General features: G+C 54.2%; 1 protein-coding gene across 1 annotated transcript; it reads right to left on the bottom strand.

Annotated features, from left to right (window-relative positions):
- Positions 1 to 5,624: 5,624 nt before the first annotated feature.
- SFT2D3 (SFT2 domain containing 3) lies at positions 5,625 to 6,246 on the bottom strand. The gene has a single exon (XM_038745302.1). It carries the CDS (start codon positions 6,168 to 6,170, stop codon positions 5,625 to 5,627), a length of 546 nt encoding a protein of 181 aa, XP_038601230.1. The 5' UTR covers positions 6,171 to 6,246.
- Between the last annotated feature and the right edge of the window lie 7,211 nt (positions 6,247 to 13,457).

The raw sequence follows: 13,457 nt of genomic DNA, 5'->3' as shown, positions 1-13,457 counted from the left end.
GATGGTCAGTTAGTGAGGCTTCTATTTATTACGGAGTTATAATATGATTCCCTATGCTGTGCTGCTTTAAATCATCATGAAGTTACAGTCCTTTATATGGAATATAGCAGTGCTCTGATAAGACGGGCGTTGGGGTCTTGAGGAACCCCGTGTTTAGGAAAACAATGTTTTAATACACACACACACACACACCCATCTCTTCCAACCTCACGTTCCCAAGTCTCTCCCGCTGCATTCAGATGAGGAACATTCCGTAACATCCCACCCGTGCTCTGCCCAAAGTGTGTATTAAAAGCATGGATCATGGGAGGATTGACTGTTTATTGGGGTACTCAGTTTGCCTCTTCTCCGAAACCGAGGGTCCTAAGTTCCATAGAAGAGGGAATGTCACTGGAGACAACAGATAAGTTTATAGAAAATGTTTCTTTAACGATGCCAGCACTGGGTTTGGCCATAAGAAGGGCCTACGCTGGCATGAAAATATCCAGCTCTAATGAACGAGAGAAACCTGATTGTTCCTGTTACATAAAAATCACTCATGAAACAACATCAATCAACAAAACGTCATGAAACAACATCAATCAACAAAACGTATAACAGACTAAATGATGGAATTGCTACATTTGCTGCTTTATTTGAAGAGGAACTCATGTTTGGAATTATGCTTCCATAATACAAGATTATTACAGTCAGAGAAACTGTATTTTCAATGGCATTCACCTAAGGCACTTGAGAAAATTGTGGGGAGAGCATCTGATGGCACAGATCATTTTGCAGAGAAGCTTGTTCTGTGTTGGTGCACAAAAACAACCATTTTGATTTACGAGATTAACTCTAAAAGTTACCCAAAACTTGGCAATGTGGAGTTTCTCGTATTACAGAGTATGTGTTTCTCAGTTTAATTGGGCCAATACTTCAGTTCTGCGGAAATCAAACGCCCAAAGTCTATGAAGGATAGAAAAGACGTCACAGAAGGGGAGAAAAACTAACTCAAACTCTTTTCTCACCAAATAAAAAAACAGGGAGACTGACAGAGGAATAAAATTGCTAATTCAGCCCTTTGATTCTAGTTATTTTTTTAAATAAGAGCATAATTTTAATCAAGTACTGGCAACCTTAGTAATTCATCCAAGCCCTTCAGATTTGTGAGACAAATGAACCTTCTGTAATCTCATGATTTTATCTTTTTGCATGAGTTTATTAGTCAACCCAAAAGAGATCATGCCGGAGGAAAAATAATGTATGCAAAACGCACTAATTATATAAATTTATTAAATACGTCGTACTTCACATTTGTAGCGTTTTAACTTTGTTTCCCCATTTGATAATCACGCTTTCTGTATTAAGATCCAATTTTAAATCCTCACACAGTAAATTCCGCTAGCTTTGTTAGTAAGTATGGAATTGTTCTTTAAATTTCTTTAAACTGGGGTGTACCAAAGAGACGGCATTTTGACCGTCTTTCCTGTTTTCTGATCTATTTTCTGCCACTCCCAAAAATCCTTCTTCTAAGGAGACTTATGCTATGGCAGGACGAATTCAAAGGGCAAGGATCGTGTCTTCTAACTACTGGTACTCTCCCGAGCACTTAGTACAGTGCTCTCCACACAGTAAGTGTTCAATAGCTACTGACTGGCTGAATTAGCCCAATAACCTTCATCTTTCCCTCCACCGCCCATCTGTGGGTCACCATAAGCAGCCAGTGACAAATTTCTTAACTGAAAAAGTGCTTTGGCCAAAACTTTATACAGTACATACGATTTCGAAAGCATTCTTAGAGGTAGTTACCCCTGTTTTACAGAGAAACTGGGGCAGAGATGAAGAGTTGCCCAAGGCCACACCAAGCAGCTGAAAAACTGCAATTATAATACTTTTTAGTGCTGCAGCATCTGTGTATCTTACACTCAAATTACATTTATAAACCAATCGATTTTTCATATTGCGTCCTTCAGAGTGGCCATTAAGATTTTCAAATTCTGATTATCAGTATAAAAATCTCACAAAATTTTTTAGTGGTGTGAGTCCACATAGAATAACTTAATGATATGGTCTAACAACAAAAGGCAACATTGAAATGTCACATAAATTAGGCCCAAGGAAAATATGCCGTATAAGATTAGAATTATTCGTTGTTTGGATAATTTACAGTTCCAAAAACAATCCAAATGCGATAACACTCCATACTTCTAAAACAGGGCTTGTTTTTCTTTTGTTTTTGCTTTCCCCTGCCCATGTTTTTGAAACTTGATGGCTCATTTCCAAAGGCTGTACGGGGTTTCCTGCTTCTGTTGGGATGGTGCACCTGTTTCTTCGGCCACATCGATTTCCTTATAGGAAAACCTCGAATGCAGCCAGCCACGGAAACGGCAACTTCTCTCCCACACGGGAGGATTCTGTCCTCACAAAAGCGTAAATCAGGCCGGGGCCTTGTTCGACCGCAGTGACTATCTTCACCTTTAACGCTACATCGCACTTCATTTTGAACTCAGTCCCAGGGGCAAATGCGTTTTAGCCACCAGAACCAGAGAACTGTGGACGTTTGAGGATGGGGTGGCACCGACGAGAATGAACATCTGGTAAGGAAGTCATTTCGGTTTTATGCCTGGTCCAAATGAAGCCCTGTTCACCGGGGCGCCCTTTAACTATCCAAAAAGTGGGATGAAGAAGACCGCTCACCACGAGCAGTGGCCGAAACGTCCCAATAAGGCCTTTCTTTAGCCCAGATGTCCAGTCCCGCGCCGATCGGGCCCGTCTCCGGGTTTCCATTTTAAGGGGACCCGGTTCTTTGGAAAGCGGTGGGCCCTAGTCATGCCTCTGGTCGGGCCTTGGTTGGGTCACAGATCAGGGCCTGGCGGTGCCCCGGATCAAGTCTTGGTCGTGTCCCGAGTCAGGCCCTGATGGTGCCCCAGATCAGGTCTGGTGGTGCCCCAGGTCAGGTCTTGGTCAAGTCCCAATCGTGCCCCCGGTCAGGTCTTGGTCAGACCCTGGTCGTGCCCCAGGTCAGGTCCCGATGGTGTCCCAGATCACAGGGCCAGTGGTGCCCCAGGTCAGGCCCTGGTGGTGCCCTGGGTCAGGCCTTGGTTAAGTCCCGGTTGTGCCCCGGGTCACAGGTCCGGTGGTGCTCCGGGTCAGGTCCCGATGGTGCCCCGGGTCACGGGTCCGGTGGTGCCCCGGGTCAGGCCCTGGTCATGCTTCAGGTCAGGTCCTGGTGGTGTCCCAGATCAGGTCCGATGGTGCCCCAGGTCACAGGTCCGGTGGTGCTCCAGGTCAGGCCCTGGTGGTGCCCCAAGTCAGGCCTTGGTCCAGTCCCGGTTGTGCCCCTGGTCGTGCCCCGGGTCAGGTCCCGATGGTTCCCCGGGTCACAGGTCCAGTGGTGCCCCGGGTCAGGCCTTGGTCAAGTCCTGGTTGTGCCCCTGGTCGTGCCCCAGGTCAGGCCCCGGTGGTGCCCCGGGTCAGGCCCTGGTGGTGCCCCGGGTCAGGCCTTGGTCAAGTCCCGGTTGTGCCCCGGGTTGTGCCCCAGGTCACAGGTCCAGTGGTGCCCCGGGTCAGGCCTTGGTCAAGTCCCGGTTGTGCCCCTGGTGGTGCCCCAGGTCAGGCCCTGGTGGTGCCCCGGGTCAGGCCCCGGTGGTGCTCCGGGTCAGGCCTTGGTCAAGTCCCGGTTGTGCCCCAGGTCAGGCCCTGGTGGTGCCCCGGGTCAGGCCTTGGTCAAGTCCCGGTTGTGCCCCTGGTGGTGCCCCGGGTCAGGCCCCGGTGGTGCTCCGGGTCAGGCCTTGGTCAAGTCCCGGTCGTGCCCCAGGTCAGGCCCTGGTGGTGCCCCGGGTCAGGCCTTGGTCAAGTCCCGGGTCAGGTCCTGATGATGCCCTGGGTCACAGGTCTGGTGGTGCCCCGGGTCAGGCCTTGGTCAAGTCCCGGTTGGGGCCCTGGTGGTGCTCCGGATCAGGCCTTGGTCAAGTCCCGGTTGTGCCCCTGGTCACAGGGCCAGTGGTGCCCTGGGTCAGGCCTTGGTCAAGTCCCGGTTGGGGCCCTGGTGGTGCCCCAGGTCAGGCCCTGGTGGTGCTCCGGGTCAGGCCTTGGTCAAGTCCCAGTTGTGGCCCGGGTCGTACCCCGAGTCAGGGCCCAGTGGTGCCCCGGGTCAGGCCCTGGTCATGCTTCAGGTCAGGTCCTGGTGGTGTCCCAGATCAGGTCCGATGGTGCCCCAGGTCACAGGTCCGGTGGTGCTCCAGGTCAGGCCCTGGTGGTGCCCCAGATCAGGTCCGATGGTGCCGCAGATCACGGGTCTGGTGGTGCCCCAGGTCAGGCCCTGGTCGTGACCTGGGTCAGGCCTTGGTCAAGTCCCGGTTGTGCCCCTGGTTGTGCCCCAGGTCAGGCCCCGGTGGTGCTCCGGGTCAGGCCTTGGTCAAGTCCCGGTTGTGCCCCTGGTCGTTCCCCGGGTCACAGGTCCAGTGGTGCCCCAGGTCAGGCCTTGGTCAAGTCCCGGTTGTGCCCCTGGTTGTGCCCCAGGTCAGGCCCCGGTGGTGCCCCGGGTCAGGCCCCGGTGGTGCTCTGGGTCAGGCCTTGGTCAAGTCCCGGTTGTGCCCCAGGTCAGGCCCTGGTGGTGCCCCGGGTCAGGCCTTGGTCAAGTCCCGGTTGTGCCCCTGGTGGTGCCCCGGGTCAGGCCCCGGTGGTGCTCCGGGTCAGGCCCCGGTGGTGCTCTGGGTCAGGCCTTGGTCAAGTCCCGGTTGTGCCCCAGGTCAGGCCCTGGTGGTGCCCCGGGTCAGGCCTTGGTCAAGTCCCGGTTGTGCCCCTGGTGGTGCCCCGGGTCAGGCCCCGGTGGTGCTCCGGGTCAGGCCCCGGTGGTGCTCTGGGTCAGGCCTTGGTCAAGTCCCGGTCGTGCCCCAGGTCAGGCCCTGGTGGTGCCCCGGGTCAGGCCTTGGTCAAGTCCCGGGTCAGGTCCTGATGGTGCCCTGGGTCACAGGTCTGGTGGTGCTCCGGGTCAGGCCCCGGTGGTGCTCCGGGTCAGGCCTTGGTCAAGTCCCGGTCGTGCCCCGGGTCAGGCCTTGGTCAAGTCCCGGGTCAGGTCCTGATGGTGCCCTGGGTCACAGGTCTGGTGGTGCCCCGGGTCAGGCCTTGGTCAAGTCCCGGTTGTGGCCCGGGTCGTACCCCGAGTCAGGGCCCAGTGGTGCCCCGGGTCAGGCCCTGGTCATGCTTCAGGTCAGGTCCTGGTGGTGTCCCAGATCAGGTCCGATGGTGCCCCAGGTCACAGGTCCGGTGGTGCTCCAGGTCAGGCCCTGGTGGTGCCCCAGATCAGGTCCGATGGTGCCGCAGATCACGGGTCTGGTGGTGCCCCAGGTCAGGCCCTGGTCGTGACCCGGTTGTGCCCCTGGTCAGATCCCGATGGTGCCCTGGGTCACAGGTCCAGTGGTGCCCCAGGTCAGGCCCCGGTGGTGCTCCGGGTCAGGCCTTGGTCAAGTCCCGGTTGTGGCCCGGGTCGTACCCCGAGTCAGGGCCCAGTGGTGCCCCGGGTCACAGGTCCGGGGGTTCCCCGGGTCAGGCCCTGGTGGTGCTTCAGGTCAGGTCCCGGTGGTGGCCCGGTCGCCCCCGTCCGTCCGCCCTTATGGGTCGGTCCGGGGCGGGGTGTGTGGCGGTCAGACGGGGAGCGCCGGGGCCAGGCCCCCCAGGGCGTAGCGCAGGGCGGGGGCCCCGGGCCAGGCCGGCAGGGCGGCGCGCAGGGCGGCGGCCAGGGCGGCCAGCTGGGCGGCGGCCCCGAGGCCCGTCAGCGGCCCGCTGCGCACCGCCAGGCCGCCGTACAGGCTCACCGACACCCCAAACAAGTACAGGGCCCAGGCCCGGCCCGGGCACCCCGGGCCCCGCCATAGCGCCCAGGCACACACGCACAGCAGCGACCCCAGGGACCACAGCAGCGCGAACTTGCGGGCCCGCAGGGCCAGCACCGGCAAGTACAGCAGCGACAGGCCGAAGCACGGCGCGGCCAGCGACAGGCACAGGCCGCTCGCCCACAGCCGCTCCCGGCGCCCCGGGCCCTCCGGACACGGGACGCCCCTCAGGCGGCCCACGCAGCCCCACGGCGCCTCCGCGATCGCCTCGGGCCGACCCTCCGGCCGGCCCTCCGCCGGCGCCTCCGCCTTGGACCGCGCCAGGTAGGCCTGCAGCTGCTGGTTCAGGTCCGCCATCTTGGGGCGGGGACGACGAAGGGGAAGGAGACACGCCACATCCGGGGCCTCCCCCCCATACCCACTCCTTCATCTTTATTGAACGTTTATTGTGGGCAAGTATTGGACGGCCACAGTCCTAAAGCTGCTGGTTCAGGTCCGCCATCTTGGGGCGGGCAGGACGAAGGGGAAGGAGACACGCCACATCCGGGGCCTCCGCCACCTCAGAAATCCCGCAGTCTCCACCCGTCGAAGGAAAAGGCCACCATACCCACTCATTCATCTTTATTGAACATCCCCCATACCCACTCATTCATCTTTATTGATCGCTTATTGTGTGCAAGTATTGGACTGCCACAGTCCTGCGGCTGCTGGTTCAGGTCCGCCATCTTGGGGCGGGGAGGACGGAGGGGAAGGAGACACGCCACACCCGGGGCCTCCGCCCGTTGAAGGAAAAGGCCCCCCATGTCCACTCATTCATCTTTATTGAACGTTTATTGTGTGCAAGTATTGGACGGCCACAGTCCTAAAGCTGCTGGTTCAGGTCCGCCATCTTGGGGAGGGAAGGACGAAGGGGAAGGAGACACGCCACATCCGGGGCCTCCGCCACGTCAGAAATCCCGCAATGGCTCCGGGGTTTCCACCCGTCGAAGGAAAAGCCCCCCCATACCCACTCATTCATCTTTATTGAACGTTTATTGTGTGCGAGTATTGGACTGCCACAGTCCTGCGGCTGCTGGTTCAGGTCCGCCATCTTGGGGCGGGGAGGACGAAGGGGAAGGAGACACGCCACATCCGGGGCCTCCACCCGTCGAAGGAAGAGGCCCCCATTCCCACTCATTCATCTTTATTGAACGTCCCCCATACCCACTCATTCAGCCATTCATCTTTATTGAACGTTTATTGTGTGCAAGTATTGGACTGCCACAGTCCTGCGGCTGCTGGTTCAGGTCCGCCATCTTGAGGAGGGAAGGACGAAGAAGGAGACACACCACATCTGGGGCCTCCGCCACGTCAGAAATCCCGCCGTCTCCACCCATTGAAGGAAAAGCCCCTCATGTCCACTCATTCATCTTTATTGAACGCTTATTGTGTGCAAGTATCGGACTGCCACAGTCCTAAGGCTGCTGGTTCAGGTCCGCCATCTTGAGGAGGGAAGGACGAAGGGGAAGGAGACACACCACATCCGGGGCCTCCACCCGTGGAAGGAAAAGCCCCCCATACCCACTCATTCATCTTTATTGAACGTTTATTGTGTGCAAGTATCGGACTGCAACAGTCCTGCGGCTGCTGGTTCAGGTCCTCCATCTTGGGGAGGGAAGGACGAAGGAGAAGGAGACACGCCACATCCGGGGCCTCCGCCACGTCAGAAATCCCGCAATGGCTCCGGGGTTTCCACCCGTCGAAGGAAAAGCCCCCCCATACCCACTCATTCATCTTTATTGAACGTTTATTGTGTGCGAGTATTGGACTGCCACAGTCCTGCGGCTGCTGGTTCAGGTCCGCCATCTTGGGGCGGGGAGGACGAAGGGGAAGGAGACACGCCACATCCGGGGCCTCCACCCGTCGAAGGAAGAGGCCCCCATTCCCACTCATTCATCTTTATTGAACGTCCCCCATACCCACTCATTCAGCCATTCATCTTTATTGAACGTTTATTGTGTGCAAGTATTGGACTGCCACAGTCCTGCGGCTGCTGGTTCAGGTCCGCCATCTTGAGGAGGGAAGGACGAAGAAGGAGACACGCCACATCTGGGGCCTCCGCCACGTCAGAAATCCCGCCGTCTCCACCCATTGAAGGAAAAGCCCCTCATGTCCACTCATTCATCTTTATTGAACGCTTATTGTGTGCAAGTATCGGACTGCCACAGTCCTAAAGCTGCTGGTTCAGGTCCGCCATCTTGAGGAGGGAAGGACGATGGAGAAGGAGACACGCCACATCCGGGGCCTCCACCCGTGGAAGGAAAAGGCCCCCATACCCACTCATTCATCTTTATTGAACGTTTATTGTGTGCAAGTATTGGACTGCCACAGTCCTGCGGCTGCTGGTTCAGGTCCGCCATCTTGAGGAGGGAAGGACGAAGGAGAAGGAGACATACCACATCCGGGGCCTCCGCCACATCAGAAATCTCACAGTCTCCACCCGTCGAAGGAAGAGTCCCCCATACCCACTCATTCATCTTTATTGAACGCTTATTGTGTGCAAGTATTGGACTGCCACAGTCCTGCAGCTGCTGGTTCAGGTCCGCCATCTTGAGGAGGGAAGGACGAAGAAGGAGACACGCCACATCCGGGGCCTCCACCCGTCGAAGGAAAAGGCCCCCATACCCACTCATTCATCTTTATTGAACGTTTATTATCTGCAGAGTGTTGGACTGCCAGTCCTGCTGCTGCTGGTTCAGGTCCGCCGTCTTGAGGAGGGAAGGACGAAGGAGAAGGAGACACGCCACATCCGGGGCCTCCGCCACGTCAGAAGTCCCGCAGTTTCCACCCGTCGAAGAAAGAGTCCCCCATACCCACTCATTCATCTTTGTTGAACGCTTATTGTGTGCAAGTATCGGACTACCACAGTCCTGCGGCTGCTGGTTCAGGTCCAACATCTTGGGGCGGGGAGGACGAAGGAGGAGGAGACACGCCACATCCGGGGCCTCCACCCGTCGAAGGAAAAGGCCCCCATGTCCACTCATTCATCTTTATTGAACGTTTATTGTGTGCAAGTATTGGACTGCCACGGTCCTAAAGCTGCTGGTTCAGGTCCGCCGTTTTGGGGCGGGGAGGACGAAGGGGAAGGAGACACGCCACATCCGGGGCCTCTGCCACGTCAAAAATCCCGCAATCGCTCCGGGACTTCCACCTGTCGAAGGAAAAGGCCTCCATACCCACTCATTCAGCCATTCATCTTTATTGAACGTTTAAAGTTCCCCATACCCACTCGTTCATCTTTATTGAACGCTTGTTGTGTGCAAGTATTGGACTGCCACAGTCCTAAAGCTGCTTGTTCAGGTCCGCCATCTTGGGGAGGGAAGTACGAAGGAGACATGCCACATCCGGGGCCTCCGCCACGTCAGAAGTCCCGCAGTCTCCACCCGTCGAAGGAAAAGCCCCTCATGTCCACTCATTCATCTTTATTGAACGTTTATTGTGTGCAAGTATCGGACTGCCACAGTCCTAAAGCTGCTGGTTCAGGTCCGCCATCTTGAGGAGGGAAGGACGAAGGAGAAGGAGACACGCCACATCCGGGGCCTCCGCCACGTCGGAAGTCCCGCAATCGCTCTGGGGCCTCCACCCGTCGAAGGAAAAGTTCCCCCATACCCACTCATTCATTCATTCCATCATATTTATTATGTGCAGAGGACTGGATCCGCCATATTGGGGCGGGACAGACGAAGGAGAAGGAGCCATGCCACATCCGGGGCCACGTGACCCTCCCGACGGGGCGTGACGTCAGAACTCCCTCAGCGGCCCCGGGGCCTCTACCCATCGATGTCCTCATACTCATTCATTCAGTCATTTTTATTGAGCGCTTATTCATTCATTCATTCATTCAATCGTATTTATTGAGCGCTTACTGTGTGCAGAGCACTGTACTAAGCGCTTGGGAAGTACAAGCTGGCAACAGAGACAGTCCCTACCCAACAGCGGGCTCACGGTCTAGAAGGGGCAGACAGAGAAGAAAACAAAACATATTAACAAAATAAATAGAATATGTACAAATATATAGAGTAGTAAATATTAGGAGCTTACTATGAGCCAAGCACTATGGTGGATACAAGCAAATCAGGTTGGACACAGACTGGCATTCATTCAGTCGTATTTATTGAGCGCTTACTGTGTGCAGAGCACTGGACTAAGCGCTTGGGAAGTACAAGTCGGCAACGTATAGAGACGGTCCCTACCCGACAACAGGCTCACGGTCTAGAAGGGGGAGACAGGCAACAAAACAAAACATGTAGACAGGTGTCATAATCGTCCCACGTGGGGCTCACAGTCTCAACCCCCACTTTACAAGATGAGGCAACTGAGGCAGAGAAGTGACTTGCCTGAGGTCGCACAGCAGACAAGAGCGACCTTAACCCAGGCTCCTTCCACTAGGTCATGCAGACTGTCTAAACTATGAGCTCCTTGTGGGCAGGGAACACTTCTACCAACTCGACTGTTATCGTTCCATCCCAGACACCTAGTCCTAGTTACCCGGTAAACTGTCCAGTTCCACCAGCCAATTCCATCGCCTGATTGATTCCGGTTCCGAGCAGAACCATTCCGACTCTAAAACGGGCCCAGCTGTTCCATCTCCAAGGGTGCCAAGCATAGACAGGAAACTAACAGTCCTGGTGCCTGTTAGGCGCTTTCAGCTCGAGTGTAGAACCAGTTCTCGTCATAAGCAGCGCGAGAAGCAGCGTGGCTCAGTGGCAAGAGCACGGGCTTTGGAGTCAGAGGTCATGGGTTCGAATGCCGACTCCGCCACATGTCTGCTGTGTGACCTTGGGCAAGTCACTTAAATTCTCAGAGCCTCAGTTCCCCTATCTGTAAAATGGGAATGAAGACTGTGAGCCCCACGTGGGGCACCTTGATCACCTTGTATCCCCCCCCCCAGCGCTTAGAACAGTGCTTTGCACATAGTAAGCGCTTAACAAATACCATCATCATCATCATAAGGCGCCAATTCTTTGTGTTTGGCTACCTTGACTGTGTCCACCCATTCGGGGACCTTTAGCCTCCCTGACTTTTTGAGGAAGGCAGCCAGGGCTTGGACGAACTCCTGCTGGTTCACGTCCTTCGCAGTGACTCCTGGCATCGTGCGGCCACCGCGCTGCCGGGCAGGAAAAATTGTGTGCAGAGCACTGGACTAACTCAATAATCGTGGGATTTATTCATTTAATCGTATTGAGCGCTTCCTCTGTGCGGAGCACTGGACTAACTCAATAATTGTAGGATTTATTCATTCAATCGTATTTATTGAGCGCTTTCTCTGTGCGGAGCACTGGACTAAGACAATAATTGTTGTACTCATTCATTCAACCGTGTTTATCGAGTGCTTACTGCGTACAGAGCGCTGGACTGCCACAAGCCTTCCCAGACTGAGCCCCTTCCTTCCTCTCCCCCTCGTCCCCCTCTCCATCCCCCCCATCTGACCTCCTTCCCTTCCCCACAGCACCTGTATATATGTTTGTACGTTTTTTTTACTCTATCTTATACATATCTATTCTATTTATTTTATTTTGTCAGTATGTTCGGTTTTGTTCTCTGTCCCCCCCTTCTAGACCGTGAGCCCGCTGTTGGGTAGGGACTGTCTCTATGTGTTGCCGACTTGTACTTCCCAAGCGCTTAGTACAGTGCTCTGCACAACAGTAAGCGCTCAATAAATACAATTGATTGATTGGTTCAGGTCCACCATATTGGAGCGGGAGGGAACGGAGGGGAAGGAGCCACGCCACCCGCCCGACGGGGCGTGAAGTCAGAACTCCCTCAGTGGGCCCCGAAACCTCCACGCGTGGACGCCCAGCCCGCCAGGGAGAAAGCCTCGCTATTAATTCAGTCGTATTTATTGAGCGCTTACTGTGTGCGAAGCACTGTACTACCTCAGTAATTGTTGTATTTATTCATTAGACTGTGAGCCCGCTGTTGGGTAGGGGCCGTCTCTATATGTTGCCGACTTGTACTTCCCAAGCGCTTAGCATAGTGCCCTGCACTCAATCAATCAATAGTATTTATTGAGCACTTACTGTGTGCAGAGCACTGGACTAAGCGCTTGGGAAGGACAAGTTGGCAACATATAGAGACAGTCAATCGTATTTATTGAGCGCTTACTGTGTGCAGAGCACTGGACTAAGCGCTTGGGAAGTACAAGTTGGCAACATATAGAGACAGTCTCTACCCAACAGCGGGCTCACAGTCTAAAAGGGGAGACAGAGAACAAAACCAAACATACTAACAAAATAAAATCAATAGAATAGATATGTACAAGTAAAATAAATAAATAAATGAGTAATAAATCTGTACAAACATATATACATATATACAGGTGCTGTGGGGAAGGGAAGGAGGTAAGATGGGGGGATGGAGAGGGGGAACACAGTAAGCGCTCAGTAAATACGATTGAATGAATGTATCCCAGCTCCACCACTTGTCAGCTGTGTGACCTTGGGCGAGTCACTTCACTTCTCTGTGCCTCAGTTCCCTCATCTGTAAAATGGGAATGAAGACTGTGAGCCCCCCCCCGTGGGGCAACCTGATAATAATAATAATGATGGCATTTGTTAAGCACTTACTATGTGCAGAGCACTGTTCTAAGCGCTGGGGAGGGGGGGATACAAGGTGATCAAGTTGTCCCACATGGGGCTCACAGTCTTAATCCCCATTTTACAGATGAGGGAACTGAGGCTCAGAGAAGTTAAGTGACTTGCCCAAGGTCACACAGCAGACAGGTGGCAGAGCTGAATTCAAACCCATGACCTCTGACTCCAAAGCCCGTGCTCTCTTCTCTCCCCCTCGTCCCCCTCTCCATCCCCCCATCTTACCTCCTTCCCTTCCCCACAGCACCCGTATATATGTATATATGTTTGTACATATTTATTACTCTATTTATCTTGTACATATCTATTCCATTTATTTTATTTTGTCAGTATGTTTGGTTTTGTTGTCTGTCTCCCCCTTCTAGACTGTGAGCCCGCTGTTGGGTAGGGACTGTCTCTATGTGTTGCCGACTTGTACTTCTCAAGCGCTTAGTACAGTGCTCTGCACACAGTAAGCGCTCAATAAATACGACTGATTGATTGACCGATCACCTTGTAACCTCCCCAGCGCTTAGAACAGTGCTTTGCACATAGTAAGCGCTTAATAAATGCCATTATTATTATTATTTAGTGAGCGTTTATGGTGTGCAGAGCACTGGACTGCCAGAGGTAGTCCTGCAGCTGCTGGTTCAGGTCGGCCATCTTACCTCCTTCCCTTCCCCACAGCACCTGTATATATGTATATAGGTTTGTACATATTTATTACTCTATTTATTTATTTTACTTGTACGTATCTATTCTATTTTATTTTGTTAGTATGTTAGTATCTCCTCGACCCCCTCCAGTCTGGCTTCCGTCCCCTTCATTCCACGGAAACTGCCCTCTCAAAGGTCACCAATGACCTCCTGCTTGCCAAATCCAACGGCTCATACTCTGTCCTAATCCTCCTCGACCTCTCAGCTGCCTTTGACACTGTGGACCACCCCCTTCTCCTCAACACGTTATCTGACCTTGGCTTCACAGACTCCGTCCTCTCCTGGTTCTCCTCTTATCTCTCCGGTCGTTCTTTCTCAGT

Source organism: Tachyglossus aculeatus, chromosome 1 (genome assembly GCF_015852505.1).
Source record: "Tachyglossus aculeatus isolate mTacAcu1 chromosome 1, mTacAcu1.pri, whole genome shotgun sequence".
Classification (NCBI taxonomy): Eukaryota; Metazoa; Chordata; class Mammalia; order Monotremata; family Tachyglossidae; genus Tachyglossus; species Tachyglossus aculeatus.
The sequence above is the reverse complement of the archived record's forward strand: the minus strand, read 5'-3'. Positions and strand labels throughout refer to the sequence as shown.

Excerpts from the sequence above, each read along its gene's own strand:
- SFT2D3 (XM_038745302.1), bottom strand. The coding sequence starts at position 6,170 with ATGGCGGACCTGAACCAGCAGCTGCAGGCCTACCTGGCGCGGTCCAAG.